General features: G+C 41.6%; 1 protein-coding gene across 11 annotated transcripts in view; it reads right to left on the minus strand.

The window, feature by feature from the left end:
- The window catches only part of LOC121949825 (unconventional myosin-IXAb-like), a 166,908-nt gene that overhangs the window by 110,702 nt on the left and 33,509 nt on the right, over nucleotides 1-22,697 (minus strand). For all 11 annotated transcript variants that reach the window (XM_088080263.1, XM_088080260.1, XM_088080266.1 and 8 more), the window contains exon 2: nucleotides 14,959-15,928. In XM_088080263.1, coding sequence (XP_087936389.1) covers nucleotides 14,959-15,861 — 903 coding nt within the window. In that variant the 5' untranslated portion in view covers nucleotides 15,862-15,928. The remainder of the gene's footprint in view (nucleotides 1-14,958; nucleotides 15,929-22,697) is intronic.

Consider the following 22,697-nt stretch of genomic DNA (forward strand, 5'->3'; position numbering starts at 1 on the left):
GCTTATCACTGAATTAAATCACTCTGATCGGCAGTCTATTTAACGGCATTAGAAGAGAAACGTAAGTGAGGAACGCAAATAAAATGACTAAAGCCAAAGATGGTGTGATGTCAAAATAAACATATTTTAGGTCAAATTATAATTTTTCGCCATTGAGCTCTTTAGCAGAAACGATTCAAAATTGTTTGGTATTGTTTGCTATCACACTAAATATCAATTGTTCTTCGGGTTGTGTTGTTAATGTGCTTACTGGCTAACTAGTGTCTTCAATTCATCCTGAAAGTCTTCCATTTTCCACTTTTTAATTACTTTTGTGCTAGTTGGCTGTCATCTTTGCCATGTGATCAGAGCAACGTTTTGGTCGAGACACAGGTGACATGAGGTGACGCAAAAATTGGTCTTTGTCGCCAATAACTCTTTGACGCTGGTTTGTTGTGACTAGGCCTTTACATGTATCAGAATCTGGTGTGTGGTGCTGACAGTGTTAACTGGAACAATACTCTGCTACTTATTTTTAAAACCCACTTGAAATTCATATACATTTTTAAGCACTTCTAAAGCATATGTCATGCAAGAGAGCCCATGAAATGGTCACAGTTGTCAAATCAACATTTTAAGTTTGTTGACTGACTCATTATATCAAATGATGTACTGATGTACAAAAAACAGTCCATCACGGGCTAGCTGACAGACTGGTTTTCACTAATGCTAGCTAGCTAACTAGCATTAATGATGATAACACAGGCCTGGCTTCAAAAAGAAATGCATTCTGATATTAGCGGGTGTGCATGTTAACTCGCCATTGTAGGAACATAACTGTTTGTTCCCATCTTCCAAAACCTGTTACCAGTAATCCTGAAGACAAGATGTTGAAAATAATAATAGTGAAACTCAAATAATTTGTCTCTCTTTTTTTGTTTTGAAAATGCAATATACAGTATGTTTTCTAACTCCCACATGTGATGCACGCCAATTTGGAAAATGCTTTTCTATATAATTTCTGAAATCTCTTCTCTCCTGATGTTTGGTCCTCTGTGTGACACCAGATGCTGCTGTCATGCACCGAGGCTACCAATTAGTGTGAGGCAAAGCTTCCCCAGAAACTCACAAACAAAAGTGGAATTTGTTTTCTTTAGAGACTTAAAAATAACTCATCAAAGGGTGGATCACAACCGCAGAATACAGAGAGAAAAAGGTAATGAGTAACATGCTGGTTTGTGTGTGTTAGAGACAAAATGAGGAAGGCAGAAAACAGGACAGATGTAACTTTAAAAACAGAAACTTTCTAAGAATGAAAATGAAATTCTAAACAATTTAAAAACACTTTGTAAATGACAAATACACATATTGATAAAACGAATTAAAACGGACAACCTTTTCTGTTTTGATAGACGGAGCTTAATTAGATCCACTCTGATTGATGACAGTCTAGTGAACCGGCTTAAATAGATGAGATCACTAACGCAGATCCAGTTTGCTCAATTGCTGTCATCATCACAGATGGCCTCGTGTCCGACCACGACTCCTAATGTCGGTAATCTCATCTGTGTCTGATTGCTGTGACACTGCATAAGCAGGCTCAGATTGAATCAGGCCCATTCAGACTATCAATTTCCTGTCGCGAGCCGTTAGCTAAATCTGTTGGGTGGAGTTGTGTGGAGTCAGCAAAAACAAGAAAAAGTGACATGAAAGAGGGATGTGGATACTTATCAGTGCATTTCTTAAGTGATATTACATTTATTCGGGGCCACTGCACAAAAGATAAAGGCATAGTTTACCATATTACAGATGTAACATAAATATATACCAGAAAATTTACTTAGTCATGCTTTTATTCAACTATAATGCATTAAGTTATTTTATCCCTGGGGATAAATTCAAAGGGACAGCTTAGCCCATTAACAAAAATACAAATTCTTGCTCCTACCTGTAGTGATATTTATCAAACTAGATTGTTTTGGTGTGAGTTGTAGAGATGACTGCCTTCACTCCAATATAATGGATCGAAATGAAACTCAAATAAAATGGATTTAAAAAACTCAACAGTGACGTCTCTTCTGTGCAGTGATTCAGTTTGCAGGTGTAGTTCAGAAGAAAGAAAATAGTTCCTACATAAAACTGCGCACAACAAGGTCTGTGGATTATCTTGAGTAACCAGGTCATGATTTCTGGAAAGAGACATTGCTGTTGAGTTTTTCAAATGTATTTTTTTAGTGCTTTGAGCAACACAAGCCCAGTGCCATCTAGTTCCATTATATTGGAGAGTCATCATATACCGTAATCCCCAGTCATACCTTTTTAGGAAGGTATGAAGGTATGATATATTACATATGCACAAGCCTAATACTGTCTTACATAACTGACACAACAATCAGTCAACCTGCAATAACATGTGTTTAAGTCATTTTGCTTTCACAACACCTTGAGTGATTCTCAGTGAATGTGGAAATACTGTGTTTGATGACTCGGCTCAGAGAGAGCATTTTATCCATGAGAGAACCATTAAAACTCAAAATGCACAAAGAAACAGCAAGCATATCAGACATAAAATAACCTGAGCAGAGGGGCTACAGAGAGGCGCAGCAAGAGCAGGAGACATGGCCGCTGATATCACCCTGAACCACGTCCAGGTCAAGTATACGACCACAGAGTGTTTGAGAACACAGTGTACAGCTGTCTGCGGGGATAAATGCACACTGTACTGAGCTTCCTGAGAGAGGAAAAAGGAGAATGCTCCAGAGAAAGACAGAATGAGAAGGAGATGGGGATAATCCAGCGAGCAGATGTTTGGGAGCGCATCGAGGAGCGCTCGCTGCCCAGAGGATACGGATTATAGGGATGGAAGTGCTAACAGGAACATAGAGGGCCTGAGGTGGGCTACGTGATTAGCAAACACACACCCAAGATAGCTGGCCAATGCAGCGGCTCTCTGAGGTAAAGGCAGCAGCTATTGTTAAGCCACATGTAATGAAAGAGACTTGTTCTGCTGCAGGAGAAAAGCTGGGATTTAAATCAGCAAAGGTAGTCTGCAGAGAAAGTAGTATGAGAATACAAAAGTAGGACATTTTACCAAAAATAGGGCTTTAATGAACATGAACTTAAATCAAAAGGGAGTAGCGTCTTCAGCCGTGAGAGCTGATGTGACCATTCACTGAGGGAGGCACAGACCTATGGTGTAAAGTGCTGTGCAATAAACCCAGCAGAGACCAGTCTTGATAGCAGAGAGCTTTTGGTTGTCTCATTGTGATTTAAAGACCAAGGACACACTCCGTCGTGGGTGAAACGTCTCCTATTCCTCTGGTGCTGGGGAGAGCTGACTGCTAACACGTTCTGACAGGCACCTCTCTTCCACGCAGAGGTTAGTATCGCGCGCACACACACACACACACACTAATACAGAGCAGTGGAAACCGGGCAGTGTTGCCCTCATTCAGCAGCTCCACTACACACATGCCTCGAGTGACAGTGCTGTAATACATGCTTCCTTTGCCAACCTTCCAGCCTCGTCACAGGCCTGACAGCTCCAAGTTGGTCTGTCAGGTTCAGAGGGTTCACCCACAGCAGCCGCTCCACTGTTACTGTACAGTAAGAGTGTCTACATGCACAAAATTCACAGGAATTAAAGCCTAAAAGTGAGCAGTTAGCCCCTTTCACACTGCCTCTTCAAGGAGGGAATTTCACGCCGTTATTCCGCCTGCCACTCTGTATAAAGGGTACGATCGTGGAAAAGGGAGGACACAGATGACTCGCCGTAAAAGAAGTATTTCACTGATATGAAGAAGGCCCTCACATAGAAATTAGGGCATCTATGCAGTAGAAAGAAGACACTTTTGCAATTGGTGCTTTGTGATAAGAGAAAACGAAGAAGCTTTTGCTCAAGAGGTAGAAAACCTACAACTACCAGAATGCATCTGGTAGGTGACGTAAAACAACCTTGTTCGTTAAACACAATGGCAGCCGGCCAGATCTTAGAGCAATAGTGAAACGTCAAATGACGGAAATTATGTGAAACGATGCCTAGGACAGCCGGCAGGATGGGACCATGGGCATTACGGATGTGACATTTTGACAATATGTTATGCATGCACTCCAACGCGAGTGTTTTAAAAAAGTATCTGATAGCAGTTAGCAGCTAACTAAAAGAAGAACAACAGCGAACCAAAATGTCTGCAAATTGGAAAAACAATGAGATTCAGGAGCTCCTTACCTGCGACAATATTAGTTGCCATTTAACAGGGAATGTAAATTAAATTGTACATTGTTTTTTGCAATCTCATGCCTTTGTTATTGTTTAGAAAATGCTGCCGACACATATGTTATATTTCACACAAGAGGCCAGCGTTGTTGTGTAACACCCTACAAAGGATTTGATTCCACGATGCTGGCATGTTGTCTAAAATCAAGCACAGGAGCACTATGATGTTGTCTGGTTTGGTTTGGTTCTTTGCAAAAATGCAAAAGCACCATAAGGAAGTGACTTAGTTTTGGCCTTACAATGCGATCTCTGTGTAAAAAGCAGCTAGTGTCTGCATGCATGGACTACACAGGATTTAAAGCTTAATAGTGAGTAGCTGTCTCCAGTCCAAGGGTCTACGGCACTGGGCAGCTTCTCAAGCCCTTACACACTTAACAACACACAGGCTTTTGAACACACACTTTCAAAAGCAGAGGGCCGAGGCACTACCTGGAGCCATCTATCAGCCAGGAGACAGGTCTTGTCCCTGAGGGCCTGGTTAAGAGTAGTGGGGGTGGGGGGCATTTGGATGGGAACCATCTGGTGAAGGGAGGGGGGGGTCTGCTTGGCTACTAATGCAGCAGGAAGGTCTGCTGGCCACACCATCAGAACAAAGACGGGCTGTAATCTGGCCCCTGCGGCCCCGCAGGAGCCCTCAGTGTGTCTGCCCCCCAGATACAGCACCACACAGCTGGGGTCAGTCTCCAAACCTCAGTTGGTCTTCAGGAGGATTTGAAGCAGGGATGTACGCTTGTCATGCGAGAGCCCACATCACTTATAGTCATGTCTGAAGCAGGAAAACTATGTGCCTATGTGCAAAAAAATGAGGTTTATGACCAACAGTGAGTCCAAGAATGAGAGCAGATATCAGTTTTGTGGCATTCAAGATTTTTCCAGTATGTACTGGACAACAGAGAGCACAACACCTCAGGCCAGTTGCCAGTTAATAGAGGTCAAAATAATGAGTACGACTGGGTAAAAAGTCGGGTGCAGTCACCTGCAGCCAGCATGTCCATCAACAGCTGTGGACCTTAAACTAGACGAGACTTTAAATCATTTCCTGAATACTTTTTCAAAACTTTTGAGGTAAATAATGGCTTTTTCCCATGCAGAGCATGAGGTTTCTTTCTTCGAACTTTCCTTTTGTTCAGATTTATGAGTCTGAGTCGAAGTCTGTCCAGCTTACATCAGAAACAAGTATGGAGTAAATGTGCGTTTCCAGACTCATCTTCCCCCGATGATTTAGCCGTCTTTGTATATTATTGATGATCCCACATGATGTCAAGGATCTATATTTTCATCTCCACATACAGCCTGATAATGTAATAGCTGTTTGAGCTACAGAGGACTTGAAGAGCAGCTGCTGAAGTTAAAATCTGATGTAACATAAACCTCCAATCTCTTCTCCTACAGGTTATCTTAACTACCCAAGAGACAACAAGGGGTTATAGTGATGTTGTGATAATTTTTTTTAGGACTATGCACTTAAAGACAGGCAAGAAATGAAAATCCAAACATACAGTATTAAAAGGAAATGGCTGGGGATAACATTTTTTTGGTATCATTAACCTATCCTACGGAAACAACAAACACAACAATGTGTTAGTCCGTCTCTCAATGCCTTCCAACTTCCCCAGCCTGCTAATTTGCTACTTTTCTTATCTGTTACAACCGAGGACATAAATCTTTAAAAAATGTTCACAAGGCGCCCAATAGCTCACCTTATAAAGCTGCTGCCTCATGTACAAAGGCCTTTGTTGCCTGTGGCCCTTTACTGCATGTCATCCCCTTTCTCCTCCCCATTCATACTCACAGCTGTTTTTTGTTTTTTTTTTTTATTTCTTGTCTTTTAGGCGATTGTCTTACATATAGTTTTTTACCTTACTGCTCTGGGTGCCTTACGAATAGCCCCTCAGGGACGAACAAAGTGTTTTTTTAATTCAATTGAATTGAATTGTTGTATCAAAAAAAGCACAAGAAATTATCTTAAAAAACTCTGTTAGGAGCACAGAAGGAGGTGGTGGAACCTTTTTTTCCACAGATTAACAGATTATCTGTCTCGTACTACTGTCAGGATACAGTGACAGTTTCAGCAAATATGGCAAAAAAAGTAATTTTTTATGAAAGTTACCTACTTTGATATTTTTAATGATCGATTGATCTTTTTGGTCTGGCTTTCATGTCGTGTCTTACTATCAAAATTGTATGGCTTTTACTTCTTCTATTTTTTAAGATCCATTTTTGGTTATTTCATGTGTTGTTCTTGGTTTTTGTTTCTTCAATCAAACTACAACGCACTTTGAATTGCATTTTATTTGTTTAAAAGGCTGCTATATAAATATACTTTTATTGATTGATACTGAATATTAAATCAATGTAAAATGGATACATAAAATATACATAAATCCCTATGCAGAATTAAATTCAAATAATTCCTGTAAGTCTGATCAGTCGAATTTCATCTGGTGTATACATTTAGCTGTCTGAAACTCAATAGGCTGCAGTGTTGAGACTGGGAATAAAAAGGAGCATCTGAGATCACCTGACTGCACAACAACAACCAGACCGCCAGACACAAATGGCCGCAGAAGCCAAGTCCTTCCCATCAGCTCGCCAGCTGTCTTCCCGTCAGCACTATCCTGATGTACAGTCATATCTCTACTGTCGCCTGGCTCTGAACGCAGCTCACATTACACACGACTGCAGTTACTGGCCATCTGCGGTACGTTATTAAAGGCTTTTTCATGACAAGAAATGATTCCAGCAGGCGATCAGAGCATACAGAGAACTGTTAGATGATACCGCTAGCGTGATGTAAAGCTGAACGTCATTGTTTGCCATGTGGCTGCGCTGCCGTACTTCTGAGAAGCAGTCACACTCAGAGGTCCAGTGGCTACAAAGGCAGCACTGTGGCCAAAAGGTCACATGACTGATCCCTGCAGCAGCCCGCGTCTCCATCAAGAGCTGAGGGTCGTTGATCACGACAATAAATCTCTGTGTGCTCCCTCATAGTGAGTCAGCTCAGTACTGAAAGTGTTAAAAAGGAGTGTTGTTCCCTTAAAGCCACAGACATACACACATACACACACACACACGCACACACGCACACACACACACACACACACACACACACACACACACACACACACACACAGCTTGTCAATGAAAGAAGAGTCTGGTGAAGGTCAATTGAGTCAAGCAGTCATAAGCTGGCAGGTTTTGAGCATGTACAAGTGTGTGTCTGTGTTTGTATGCAGCAGAATAAGAGGATCAGGCTAAGGATGCTCTTAAAAATAAAAATGACACACAAACAGGGGAAGATGTTATGGCTAAAATCAATATCAACATATTAATACAGTAAGTGGAGCTGATCATCGAGCGACAGAAATGTCGTCATTTATCATTTTAAAGGGAAAATACCAGACATGTCTAAGCTTTGGCTTGTCAGTTGTCAAAGATATGCTGCTGTTCTTTGCCTTATGCGATAGTGTATTAAATAAATTTGGATTCTGGAATGTTATTTTTGAAATGTCTTGGACAAAACAAGCACTTTAAAGATGCAACCTTTTCCAACATCCAAAACGAAAAACAAAATTGCATCACACAAAGAGCAAAGTCAGGCCTCAAACAAAACTATGCATGAATAAAAAGCAAAGACAGGACTAAGAGGGTTTCGAGCAATGCAAATACGTAAACCAAAATTAATAGTATAAAGTCAGAGTTTGTTTGCCAACATGGATATCAAATGTTGGTTCAGTGTTAAGGAGCAAGAGTACTCCACATTAGCTCAACAAAAGACTAAAATAGCCTCTGCCTGCAATGCTGTTGACCTTGCACTTCACTTAAACATGATGTGAAGTGCAGAGCTGCTGATGTCCACACACTGCATCCACCACAGAGGAACCAACAGGAGAGGAGAGGTCGACAGATACAGAGGTGAAGAGGAAGCTCAGGCTGGATCAAGCTTTTCCTTTTTATTCCTACACTCACTAAAAGCTTATTTTCTTTGACTTCCTCCTGAACAGAAAGGAGCTTTAACTGGTTAGTGTTAAAACTGAGGGAAATAATCCCCTTTTGGATTTTGCCTCAAAGCTCACCCCATGGTGCTGTTTAAGATCAGCTTATCATGTTTAAATTTTGTCAATCAAATGTGGAAAGCACAATATAATTGATTTTTAAAATATTTACAAAGAGCATGGTTTAAAAAGTCATATTTCACTCGCCGGCAGGTTCCCCTCCCTCCCTCCATTCATGCAGTTGGCAATAAGCTTCTTAAGTGAATCCAAAAAGAGTGACTTATCGGAGTCTACAGGCACTTACACAAATGTTCTCAAATCGTGGCCCAACCAAAGAATCTCCTGCCAGTGAGACATAGTTCATCCGCAGAAATGTTTTCCTTTTATTCCAGAGCTTCTTCACTGATGCTGGTACAGAGCTAATGTCAAAGTCAGCACATCTAATGCTTATAGCAGAGTCCTTTGCTTGTCGACACAAATACAGCTTTAACTTTAACACTTGACACAAACTGTCAATGTTTTTGACTGACATGTGCCAAATAATTCCAATCTTTGTTTTGCCACAGAACTCCTTTTGTCACATTGTTTTGTTTCTGTCTTGGTTTTACGTTATTGGAAATTAGAATTACCGCCATGCAGTTGTATGCCTCCATGTACCAGTAAAGTTGCACTCACAGTTTACATCCATGTCTCTGAAAACATGGATGCTTCACACACATTTTACCCCCGCCATCGCAGAAGGTGTAGACAGTCAGCAGAGTTTCAAGGTGGGCACCCAAGATTAGTGTCACCAAATCAGAATCTGACCAAATGTGTCCCCTTCTGTTCCTGAGATATGATGCTGTGTTATGGCCAGGAAAGTGTTTTTGCAGAACATTATGATGTCACAGTTGACCTTTGACCGCTTGGAAACAAAATGTCAGCACTTCATTATATCGTATTAGATATTTGTGTTAAATCGTAGTGCATGGATCCCTGAGTTATGGCCAAAAACATTACACCAAAAACAAGGTGACCTTGACCTTTGACCTTCAATCACCAAATTCTAATCAGATAATTCTTGAGTCCAAGTGGAGGTTTGTGCCAAATTTGAAAAAAACGGACTCAATGTGTTCTTTGGATATCACGTTTACAAGAATGAGATAAATGCAGGGTCATAGTGACCTTGACCTATGACCATCAAAATCTAATATAGTCAAAGTGGATATTTGTCCACTAAAATTTGAAGATATTCCCTCAAGGTGTTCTTGAGATATTGCATTTACGAAAATGGGACAGACAGACTGACAGACTGACAGACTGACAGACTGACAGACGCACGTACAGACGGACGTACAGATGTATGGAAGGACAACCACAAAAAACAACGCCTCTGGCTATGGCTATCACCAGCACAGAGACATTATGAAGGTTGTTTACTGTGTTCTTGGTGCAAAGGCTCAATTTATACTTTGCCACATGCAGATGACAAAAAAAGCAAATTGCATACAGATTCAAAACTTGGGCATGTTTGCACTGTAACATCATTACTGTAATATATTTTGTGAATCTAATCTTGAGGTGGGGCAGTTAGCTGTTGCAAGTGATGCAAAATTCATGATATTATCAGCAGCTGTAATCCATTCTTCATGAATTCACCCCTGAGTGTGTAATGAGTAACTGATATCATTTTTCAGAGTAATTTGCAAGTAATTTTTCTGTGTCTGGAGTTAGATAGCTGCAAACAGTCACCAAGCAGACCAATTTACAGAAAGCAAGAGGAAATAAGGACTCAAGAAAACATTAGGGAACCAACAAACTAGCTTGAATGAATACTATTTCTGTGACTGGTATGTATTTAAAAATCCCCCCCCAATAAGCCTTGCTGACAGTCTTATTTGACTCCGCCTCAGGCAACGATTCAAACTCTCACAAAGCTTCAGTGCAGCAGCGGCAGCATCTGACCGAAGCAAATGCTTCTGTAATTGGCATTACAACTTGTGGAAACCAAAGAATTTGGCTGGTTTAACTCAGCAGCCTTGTTACTTGGCTGCCGTTAACCTTTTACTCAAGAGAGCTGCTTCTCAAAGAAACCCGTCAGGCCCCGGGGCATTCACAGCAGCACTATAATGCCTTCCCATCCAGCTGTTGTTCATAGGATTCAAACGGTGCATTAATGTGGACGTCATGTTCAGCTGTCGGAGATTGGTGTAAAAGCTACAGCGAACAGGAGAGCAGTTGATGTTATGTGTTGTTTATAGTTTGTGAGCAGCTGGATGGTGAGAGTCACAAGTTCAAACAGTGTGATGTCACGATTTTAGCGTGTGTGGTTGCATATTTGTGTCATTGTCAGGTTATCCCATATATAAAAGGAGCTTTTCAAAGATGCATGGCAAAGAATTGCAGGACTCTCTAAAAACATGGTATTTTTGTTTGATAGGTCCTCGTTTTGCAAGAAGGAGCGATGCACACTTCGGCAAGATCGGTGACCGTCTCAGCCCGTGGGTGTGAGTTCATACTTTGTATGATAACCTGCATTCACCTTTGTAAGAATGCAGAACAAAAACCATGACAGTTTAAATTTTATCTTGACAGACATTTACACCATAAGTCAATGCAGAAAAGCACAAATAGGTGCATAAAAATGTAACTGAATGCAGGAAATGAAGTGTTTGATGCTCAAAATTTTCTACTGTGGGCAAATCCCCAAAGCTGAGCTGCTGAAGTCATTGTAGCATGAATGTCATTGTTAAACCTGCAATGCTGTTTCTATTATACCATTAACCTACTTAGAAAAGTCTTGCTGGATTGAAATACTTCCCATAGAATAATGAATACATAGGAAATGAGTGCCCTTCTTGCTGGAGGACCCAATGACACTTGTTGCGCAGTCGATACCAACACATCAGTGGGCTACAGGAGATGAAGTGTTAAATAATAAACAGCTTTTGTAGTTGTAGGAAGTTATCCCAAGAAAAATGTTTTGTGTGACAATACTCCCAAACAGGGGTAGACTCACTTTTCTTTTTTCTAGTCCTGTAACGTTATCCCCACCATTCATAGTCACCATCTTTCTCAGCCCAGCTGCCTGTTCTACTAGTAGAGACTGGCCTCTTGCGGTGCATGCTGTGCATCTCCATATCAGTTTAATAGAAAGAGGAACATCTGTATTTTTGACGGTATTGTAAATCATACCTACGGGATTTCTAAATGCCACACTATACCCTAAGAGGTTAATACCACACAAGCCTATTTTTGGATTACCATTTTGCTAGTTTATCTAAAAATTGGTGAGACCACTCCATGCAAGCCAGTCAAAAATGCACATCAGGCACACAACAATCAATGTATTATAGGACATAAGGCACCAGTCCTGGGTAAAATACCAAGTTTCAAAGAATTACAAAATGTTTTCCTGATTTTGGTTCATGAAAATCCACTTACTTTACTTGATGTTTATTCCACGCTATTGATAAACATATCACATACTGTGTAAAATAATTCCAAATGATACTTGTGCAACACTGCTCTAACTGCCATTTATGCTGCTGGCTCTAGATATACTCTTTCTTTTTTGGCAAACACAAAAAACATGTTATACAGGTATTTTAGATCACTGAAGCATTTTGTGATACCAAACTGTCTCCTACATCTGGCAAATTATCAACAAGGGCACAAGAAAACAACTCAAAACAACACAACACACTGGTTGTGAGAGATGGAATTTTTCTCATAACTCCGTTCGCTTGTTCATCCCTGTGACATTTCAGCTTTGCACCTTGTTTCGCACACCTATGTCAGACAGTTGACTGATGGGGAAGTGATTACACAAGACACAGTCATGCTCCCACACACAGCTTACTAGCCACCAAACAGTATCCAGTTCCTCAGAGAGTAATGTTCCTCTATCTGTGTTATTATCAAAACAAGCCTCTGAGTCCTCCCAGTGCTGTCGCCTCCAGCACCTGACAGGCATTCAGTCACCAGCGTCAAATCATCACGTGCAGAGAAGTGCAACTGTACCTGTGTGATGGTCAACCACAGCTATGCAGTGAAGCAATACCGCCTAAATATCTCTCAATTTTCTCATGTGTAATACATCCCTCGTTTGTTACTTTGCAAGAGATTCTTAGGATGTATGACATAGCATCAAGCAGTAGTCACATGCCTCAAAAGCTTCTATTTTGCAGGAATTTCTAAATAAAATGTAGTTTTAACAGAGATTATTCATTCTTTATGTAAGAAAACTATAAACACAAAAGCAGCTGCAGTTACAAGGACGTCTAAAAGGTGATTCATGATTCCCAGATGACAAATCGTATATCCACTGCCTCATTTTACTGTACAGACCTCCACATGGGACGCACATGGTGTCAACATGCACAGCTGCGTGTCGACATGACATCCCCATACGTCCTGACAGGAAGCTGTGCACTGGCGAATAAAATGGCTGCCAGAAAACAACAAACTACACTGAGTCATATGTGTAAGAGAACATGTTGCCCTTGAACAGACCTTCTCAAAACATGAAATTCCAAATGAAATTCCATAATCCATAATCTGTTATTGATTTATAATCCAGGGCGGATTAGGGGACAAGCCACTAGGTTCTTTTATTTCCATCAATGCAGAAACTTGACACACCATTTCTGGGTCAAATAACATCCATAAGAGTCATATGTGGTAAAGCTGGGGCTAAATATAGGTTTTCCTGCACGTCGCGGTATTCCAATTTCAGAAAGACATTTCTATAATCCATTTCATGCCTCATCTCATGAGCTGACATTCCAACGCTAGAGAAATAACCTGCTGACTTCTCTTCAGATTTAATCTGGATTTTGTCACTTCCTCTCTGTAGCCGGGTCGTCTAATTCACAACATATGAATCACATTCAGCTTGGCGTCAGCTTGCTGCTTCATCAGTAGGAAATTTTTCACTAAACAGGACTAAACATGGTAATTTGTTGAGGAACAAAGGTCAGCAATAGAAAAATATTTCAGTTCTTAATGAAGGCATGTCCATGGCTACAGTGCTACAACAAGTCTTGATCTCAAAGTCATATGTTTCTTGATCATTAATTGTGCTTTATTAGCCTGTTTGCCATCAAACATCTTTACCATCTTATAGTTCTACAATTTACGAGCCTTGAAAAGCCATCTTAACAAACAAGCTCCAGCACTTCTTCAAAAGAACATTGTCTAAGTTGCCCAACATTCGTCTCAGACTGGACTTGTGGTCTGCCATGGTCTTGAGGCCCAGAAACCAACATAAAAACTATTGGTGACAAACAACTGTGAACCACTCTGCTAAAGAGCCCAATGGCTAAAAAAAATAATCTAATATAATATGACAAGTTTGACTTAAGTCTTTTGTTTTCTTTCTTCCCTTCCGTTTCTCCTCTCATGCACTGAGCTATACTGCCAGTGATTTCATTCACTGACGGGCTCCACTACCTCCAGCTGAAAAAAAGACCACAAGGGCCAACGAGGACCGAGTTGTGCCAATGGTGCAAGACACACTGCAAAAACTAGGGCGACAGATGCTCACCAAAGGCCTGAGATTGACCAACAGCTGACCATGGTGTGTAAGGGCCCTTATGTGTTTACTTTTGTCTCTTTTCCATCAAATGGTCCCAGGAACTAAAGATCCCCAGGGAATCAGAAACAATGGTCCCTTTTCAACCACAGGAAGTTTCCCCAGGAACTAGTAATATTTTGCAGAAGTCATTGTCTTTCAACTGCAGGAACCAGGGTCTAAACTAAGTTCTAGGGACATTATTTTACCCAAAATAGTGCCTGATCAAGGGGCAGTACTCCCTGAAAGTACAGGAACCTTTGTGGTGGGGTTTGCTGGGATGACTGTTGTTAAATTGTCAAACTCAGTGTTGCTACTTTGACTTGTGTACTGCTTCACTCATAAAATGTACTCTATATTGATTTCGGACCATTTTAGGATGAGGGAAGAACATTTCCATTTTTTGATAGGCTTTGCTGTTGGCTTCTTGGCTCAATTTAATGAAGACAGAGAAAGGGAGGGAGAGATCGCTGAGAGACAGAAAGACAGCACTGGAGTGCTGTGCATGAGAGAAATTAAATACTAAAGAGATTATTTACTATGGAGCCAGAACTTCATGGGTCTTTAGACCATGGTGAGAACAAAGATGGGCTGGGGAAACCTTTTACTTCCTTTAAAAGTAGTTCCTGGGATGAGCAAATGTCCTGCAATTTTTGGCAGGAAACATGATTTAAATCAGTACTATACAAGTTTTTTTTGTACATTCCTGTTTGTCTCTTTTGGGGGCAGGAAGTACATGAAGACAACAGGTCCTCTCGATCAAGCAGCAGTTTCAGAGAAAGTTCATGAACTGAAAAAGGGCTGCTAGACTCAGCTGGGGTGGTCTTGGGGTCACACCAGACTGTCAGGTACAAAGCACAAATAAATTCAACAATACTGAAAGGTTCAACAGTCATCATCAGATATTATGCCTATCAGAGATTTGGAAGGAAGAGCCCTTCGTTATTAATTTCTGAAATATCCCTGATGGTATCTAAAGATGGAAATGCAGATTTGAACCACCACGAAAACCAGAATCCTCTGTTCCTTCATCATAACCAAATTTCCTGACAATCTATTGTTACGTTATCCTGCTGGCAAACCAAAAGACCATGGGAGGATGTTGTCTGTTACATTTTCTCAACACTGGAAGTGTTTTCATGTGAGTTTCTTACCTCCAACACTGGCCCCGCTCCCAGGATGGTCTGCTCCACCCCGCTGGCGAATCCCTTCTGGCTGAGTGCAGTCAGGTGATGAATGAGGAAGTTGGTACTCTGGGTCTTCCCAGACCCACTCTCCCCAGAAATGACTATACACTGGTTCTTCCGCCGCTGCAGCATGGCGTGATACGCCACATCTGCCACAGCATAAATGTGGGGCTCGAGCTTCCCCAGTGTGTGGTTGTCGTACAATTTGACATATTTCGGATTGTAGATTGGCAGGAATTGAAAGGGGTTAACAACAATAAGAATACTTCCAATGTATGTGTAGATCTTCTCCTGGCGAAAACGTGCCCGCAGACTTTCCAAAATGGTGCGCTCTGTTAGCTCCGGGAGAGCGCATAGGTCAGACGGAGGGTCGCTCCCTGCAGGCTGGGGTAGGAAACCCCGTTCCACCATGCGGCGGCGCTCCTCAGTCACCCGCAGCCACATCTGCAGGCTGCCGCCATAATGAATAGATCCATCGAGGTTCTTCTCCCGCAGGAGGAAGCGGTAGTCATCACCACTGCCAAGGCCGCTGCGGTTCTCCAGTGCACTCCTCGGCCACAGCATCATCCGTTGAACAGGGCAGTCGCCAGGGTTTAGGATCCATTCCTCCCCACCAAACTCCTTCACCTCAGCCAACACGTAGCATTTGGTACGATCCAGACGCAAACGCTCGATGAGGCACTCGATGGCTTCAGCAGCTGTGGTGTTCTTGCGGGCGCTGACGGGGCAGTAGATGGTGCCCTCAGCAAGGGCGCCTGGGTAGACGCGCAAGGAGAACTCCTGGTCCTCCAGGCGCCGCCGCATACTGCCACTAGCGGTGGCCATGTTGGCGCTGCTGGCGTAGCTGCAGCCGCCATCTTGTAAGCTCATGGTGGCGCAGCAGGTCCCATCAGCACACCGCTTTCTGGGCCCGGAGGACTGACTCAGGACATCCCAACTGGTAAAGGACAGAGAAAAGAGAGAGGAAATGGGAGAGGTTTGAAACATGGCAGGAAAACGTCACAACAAGAGTTCAAGGGAGGAATTAGTAGTTACTTCATGTCCTCAAGCATTTTCAGTACATTGAGTCACAACAGGGTCAGTAGAGTCATGGTGATTCCATCTGTCCCATGACAGAGAAGGTCGATTCAATAGGCTTTCTGTTTTGGATTGTAAAGGGAACAACTATCATGGACGCCACAAAAGAGGAGCATGAGACCGAGTCAAAGAGAGAGAGACAAGAACTGATAGCTATTCAAAACAATGAGGAACAGTAGCGGCTTCATGAATTTAAAGGCTACTGGCCAGCTTATCGGTGTGTGTGTGTGTGTGTGTGTGTGTTTGTGTGTGTGTACTCATGTGATAATCCAAGCGCTCTAGCTGTGTGCCAAGATTAACAGCTGCCACCTTCCACACAAAAGTGGCTGTAATGAGAGCACAATGGTTTAATTCACCACTTCCCTGTTGATAGTGAACACTGCACTCCATTCTCTCTCTCTCTCTCTCTCTCTCTCTCTCTCTCACACACACACACACACACACACACACACACACACACACAGTCCACTTTCAGAGACTACAAAGCCTCAAATGCAACATTAGAAATAAAGGAAAAGAAAGAAAATTAAAAATGTAAATGACTGTTAAGTTTGCTGGTGATTATGAGACAAAAATCAAATCATGTTTACTGTATTGTACTGATATATATAGCAATGTTGCTAATATACCAAACGTTTAAATGGACGTCAATTGATGCTTAAAATGTATATATCTCACTGAACTGTAGGATAAGTAAGAAATAAGTCATTTTCAGTTGCTTTGACTTTTAAATAACCCTATCAAAAAACTGCCAAACCAGACTGATATTCAATATAATGAAACATAACTCCAAACATAACTTTCAGAGAGTAGGTATGATTTCCTTATCCAAAGTAAATCTCTTTATTTTTGGGATGAAACTCTTTAAAATGATGCAAATTTTATTGAGTCTCTAATGTCACAAAAAAATCATATAACGTATTGTGTGAAAACTAAGTATACATACCACATCCAAATAAACCATTTAGGTAATGCTAATCAAGAGACCGGGAGTAACAGCATCAACTTTAGGGAGTGTTCATTATTTATAAGAGGGGAGGGGGTGATGAAAAACTCCCTCTCCCGTGCTTAATTTATTAAGTTGGTTTTTTTTTTATTTGTTTAGGAAAGGGAAATTCAACTTTAACCCCTTATGTATAGTATTAATTTAAATAACCTAACGAATGCAGAAAGTCCATGAGATTGACATTTCTGTTTTCCTGAACTCCAGCCTCTTGGAATTACAAAATACAAGACAATGAGTATGGGTCACTACAAGTAATTCACACAAGTAAAAAATGTAGAAACAAGAAATCAGTTCAAATGTAGCCCAAAACCAAAACCTCCACCGTGAATGCTTAACTGATCCCTTCACTTCATCATCTCGTGCTATTTTCTTTATCTTTTTATGCAGTTTTTCTGTCTGGCTTCATCTCTTACGCTGTTTCTGCTTTTTTCTCTCTGACTACGTTCTGTATATTCACTACCAACACAAATAAGTCACATTTTAACAATTTCTTTGTTTCTGTCCTCCAATTCTCAGTTCAAGTTCTGTTTGTATGGCTGTTTATTGCGAACCAAACTGCGACAGCAGGACATGGCATTAAAAATCAAACAACAATCTAATTTCCACTACACTGACGTCATTGTTTCGATGAGAACATGTACCACTGCCCTTTTAGGCCCTCAGCTCATCCAGCTCTTTTTGCCAACTAACATTTGCTTTAATAGCTCTTAAGCTAAGTGCATGCATGCGCTAGACAGACACGTAAAGAGAAAGAAAGGAGAGGATGAGCCAGCCAGTTGTCCTTTCAGCGCCCCAGACAGACTCTCCTCTCCCTCCTGCCGTCTGAGCGATCCTGACCACCTACAGCAGTCTGCAGCAGCCGCCACCACCAGACAGAGACAGAGACAGAGAGAGAGAGAGAGAGACAGGAAATAACCAGCTGGGTGTCTGTGCGAAACAAAGAGGTGAACTCCGATGGATGAAAGACGGAACAGAGGCAGAGATGACTGAGCTGAGAAACAGACAGAGATGAGAGAAAGTACACAAGATTCAAAACACCCCGACTGATGCAGTCACGCGCTCAGACGCTAATGAGCTGTTCAAACGGGTAACAGGTCAGAGATTCAAGTCTATTATGCAGAAATGTAAATACAGGCAGCATTCACGGCCTGTTTGTGCCGCCTGGTGGGGTCCTTTTGGGCTGTATGTGGTGCTTGTATAAATAAGAATGAATAAGCATACACTGAAGCAAAGCTATTTTGGCAAATTTGTGCCTCAGACTGCAAATCAAAATGTTATACACTAGACTGATTGATTCAGAAGCAAATACATACTAAATCTGACAAACACTATAGCTGACTTTGAAACTGTTCACTCACTCACTTTTCTCTAGGTAGTGTGTATTAAATAGTGAACTATAAAAGGAAAAACCGAACAAGATTTAGGACACGACGCTGGAATTTTCTTTCTCTGGAAATACAAAACCGCATTGTATTGCGGTATATGGGAGTAAAATGTAGGGTATGTCATATGTGCACTCAAATTGGCTGTGCATTGTGGGTATTATATAGTGCACTATATAGTGGAAGAAATTAACTGCTGAGAATTCTACTACAAAATGGCAAACACACTACATAGTCCCCTATTTCAGTGATAGGGAACGGTTTCGAACACAGCTTATATCTGCTGGCTAAATCTGAGTGACAGCGTGCATCCACACTTTTTCTTGAAATCTTCACCAACAATAAAACATCCAAACAACTAAAAATATTCTTCTACCCTGTGCTCTCTCAGTTGGCAAACTACAAAACTGTGCCTCATATACAACTTCTAGTAAGAAATTGAACAGACAGCCAGGTTAACCTGCCACAATAACTCAAAGGGCTCGTTCTTGGCATAGTCCGTATAGGTGGGTGCCAAAAGCGCCACCATGTGGAGGGGTACAACGCTGCCAAGAAAGAAAGAGAGAAAAAAAAGAGGACAAAAAGAATACATTCTAGGCTTGGGTGGTATCACGGTAATACACTATACCAAGGTATTTAGAAATCATAAATACAGGCGCTCCTCTTTCTACAAAACTAACTGCTTGTAGTGCACAGCACGCACCACCAGAGTTTATTGTCCAGTCTCTACTGGTGGAGGAGACAGCTGAGATGAAAAACAAAAAAACAAAACACAGTGACACCTAGTGGTGGAGGGATGAGATGCAGAGCTGTAAACACCCGGTGGCCATTAGGCAGAGAGAGACCGTGAGAAATAATGCCGTGTTTTTTACAGCTAACTTGGTGAATTCAAGATTTATTTTGACCGAAGTGGAGCTGATGATTGTTGGAATAGTTGACTTACCAACTAGATTACTAGTGGTAACCAAGATTGAGTGAGTTTTACTTTATGTCTGTTGAGTTTCTTGCTCTCACCTTGAACCATACAGTATTTCTGTTTTCCAGCTTTGGTCACTAGGGGTGAGGAAAAAATAGCTTTACATAAGAATCTCGATGCTCGTTTTTAACGATTCAGAATCGATTCAAAAAATCCTTACCATCGATTATAGACTATATTTACTAAATATAGTCCATTCTTAACCCTCTAACATTTTTATTATTTATAAAACTCTTAATAATTTTCAGACCGTTTGTCGGGTCGTCTTACTTTTTTCGCCTGTGAAAGCTGCCGGCTGCGCGGTTCAGAGGGATGACTCCGACGCATCGTAGCTCGTTTTGAAGCTTCAGTATCCAGCCTGGGAATTCGGGTGTTTTCACGAGACCTTATTCAATAAATACATACTGATAAATGCCATATTTTGTGTCTTCCGTCCATATTTTATCCATATTTCGATGATGAGAGTACATTAGCATCGATGCTAAACGCCATATTGGTTTCCCATGGTTCCTTTGGAGAGAGGTCAGAGGTTTGTTTCGGTCTTGTCCTCCAATCGGAAGACGAGCCGACGCTCCGTATCCGCTTACGTATCTGCACGTCATCTGGAGGCAAACTGCACCGTGATTAGTCTAATCCTATCTGTCGCTCTGTGTTATTGGTAGCGCCTCCCGCATTAGCATAAACTCTGGTGGGGCATCGGTGGCTGGGTGGAAGGGGCGGGCGCCCCATGAACGGAGGCGGTGTCTTTGCCGCAGCGGCTTCGGGTTCGACTCCCGCTGGAGGCCCTTTGCTGCATGTCATCCGCACTCTCTCTCCCCTTTTCACGTTACTGATCTGTCCTATGTAATAAAGAGCTAAAATGCCCAAAACAAAGAATAAACTCTGGTAGCCCCTGTAGTAATAATAATAATAAGAAGAAGAAGAAGAAGAAGAAGAAGAAGAATGACACAAGGGTAAATCAGGAGACAGTCTAACAAGCAGCAGGGCCTCGTATGGATGTAAACTCTGTGTTCACTGCAGGCAGAGCGGGCAGGAGAATCAGGCCCCTCTCTGAGGTGTCCGGACTGTGATGTGGACCTCTGCATTATCACAGATAGGAGCTGCTTTGCAGAATGCCACAGATAATGGGATACGCATACAACTGCAAAAAAAAACAATGGGAGCATTTTTGGAAAAGTGTGTCCATTTTTTGAACTATAATCATTACAATGTTTATTTTTTTTCACTTTCTAATTCCCAACATTTGGGAGGAAGGGTTTCTACAACAAGAAAAGCTGGTACATAATAAAATCTCCATAATTTCATACACACTTTGCTTTCATAGCATAATATTGCACTGGCAAAACAGACTGGAGTAGATCCTGACATTACACCACCTATATTTTTAATCAGGAATAGATTTTGAATCGGAAATCGTTTTGAATCGAATCGTAACCTCAGGAATCAAAAATCAAATCGAATCGAATCGTGAGATAGTGAAAGATTCACACCCCTATTGGTCAACTGATCACAGCCTTCCCAAATACTTGGATTGGTTTTCATAGGAAAATGTCAAAACAGTGCATGAGAACAGCCTGAGGTATGTATAAGAATGATATTATTACTATTATTATTATCATCAATCAGAGCTAACGTTGGCTATTTAAGCTTAGCTGGCAGTGAAGGAATATGCTAGAAGGGGAGGTGGTAACTGAGCTGCTGCTTGTTGGTGGTGGTAGTAGGGGCAAGGACTTCAAAAATGCTAGACCCGGCTCTGATCACCAGCAGTCCACCATCCAAAGAGAGGCTGCTTTCACGATGAGAATGGCTGATACAGTAGCATGAGAGAGAGTGTACAGTGTGAGAGTGTGTGGATGTCACTGAGCAAGTACCAAATGTTGTCTTGTCTATATTTCTTCACACTGGGCCAGACACCAGCAAAGTACCTGAAGAATCGTGGATACAGTATGTTGTACATTTTCAAATTTAACTCTCTGACTCTTTACAATGTAAGAAATATTAGGAACACAAAATATTTAAAATCATAATTGTCTGCTCTGCAGGTTTTTGCTCTAGGAAAAATCTAAGCAATTTTAAACAGAGGTTAATGTTTTTTGTATTTTTTTAGCAGATGCAAAAATGGTTCTTTTGCAATGGAAGATAACCTTGTTAGAAAAGATCAGATCCACATAAAACTAAAAGAAAAGGACACTGCATGAGAGTATTTCACTGATACATAAATGATCTCTGGGAAATACCATTCATAAACACCAGAGATTTCACAAAAATAAAAAGATACTGCGGATAACCAGTTGAAAGGATAGGAGAGAAATCTAAATCCCTGTATTGGGTAATGATGCCCCCCCCCCCCAAAAAAAACAGATATACAGCAACTTTTATTTATTCCCTTTGTTTTGTTGCCCAAAAAGCTTTGAGTTAATTTGAGACCACCTCCGAGTAACCTCTGCTGTCTGCTGAGGTTTTATAAACCAGTGATCTGGACAGTAAGATGCATCAGGAGTAGCTGGAAGGTTGTGTCGAACCGTCTGCGGGATCAGGGGTGCAGACTGATGGATGGTCTTTTCAGGGGTCAAAGGTCAGAGTGAGGGGCCAAGGTCACATACCAGCTGAGGCTCTGACAAATCACAAATCACTACGAAAGCTGGCCGCTAAATTTTGTTGGGGGAGATGAAAAAACTTTTTTGGTATTTCCTCGAACAGCTGCGTGCGATGAGGTCATTCAGGCAGGAACTGGCAGCTATTGGACACTGAGTACAATGGACAGACGTGACCTTAATACTGTATGTTCAGCATTTACAACAGCAGAGTTTTGATGATGATGGATGAAGATGGAAAGTGATGCAAGTCAGGCACAGCGAGGAAGGGAGGAGACCAGATGAAAAGAAAGAGAAAGTCAAAAACAAACGAAAAGAGGTGGTGACGTGAGGACGCTTAACGTCTGTTACGTCTTGTTTTGACACGGTTGAATCTGAAGTGCTGACAGCGGGTGGAGATAACTTTGTAAGCTGATGTGCTGAAGGAATGAGCTTGTGCTTTAAACTGGAGAGACACAGAGAGTGGAGGACGTCTTCATGAGAGCGTGTCAGTCCTTTGACTGGTGGACAGGTTCAGCCTTAGGTTGCCGCCATTCAGAGTCATCACTCAGGCGCTAATGTTAGAAAACAGAGGTCCTTCCTTGTAGGCATTAATATTTAAAGAGAAAGAGTCCAACAGAGAAAGGAGAGGGGTTCAGCGGGAGAGGAGATGTAAAATTTAGAGAAAATAA

This window comes from Plectropomus leopardus, chromosome 7 (genome assembly GCF_026936395.1).
Source record: "Plectropomus leopardus strain MGB_pleo_1.0 chromosome 7, ASM2693639v1, whole genome shotgun sequence".
NCBI lineage: Eukaryota > Metazoa > Chordata > Actinopteri > Perciformes > Serranidae > Plectropomus > Plectropomus leopardus.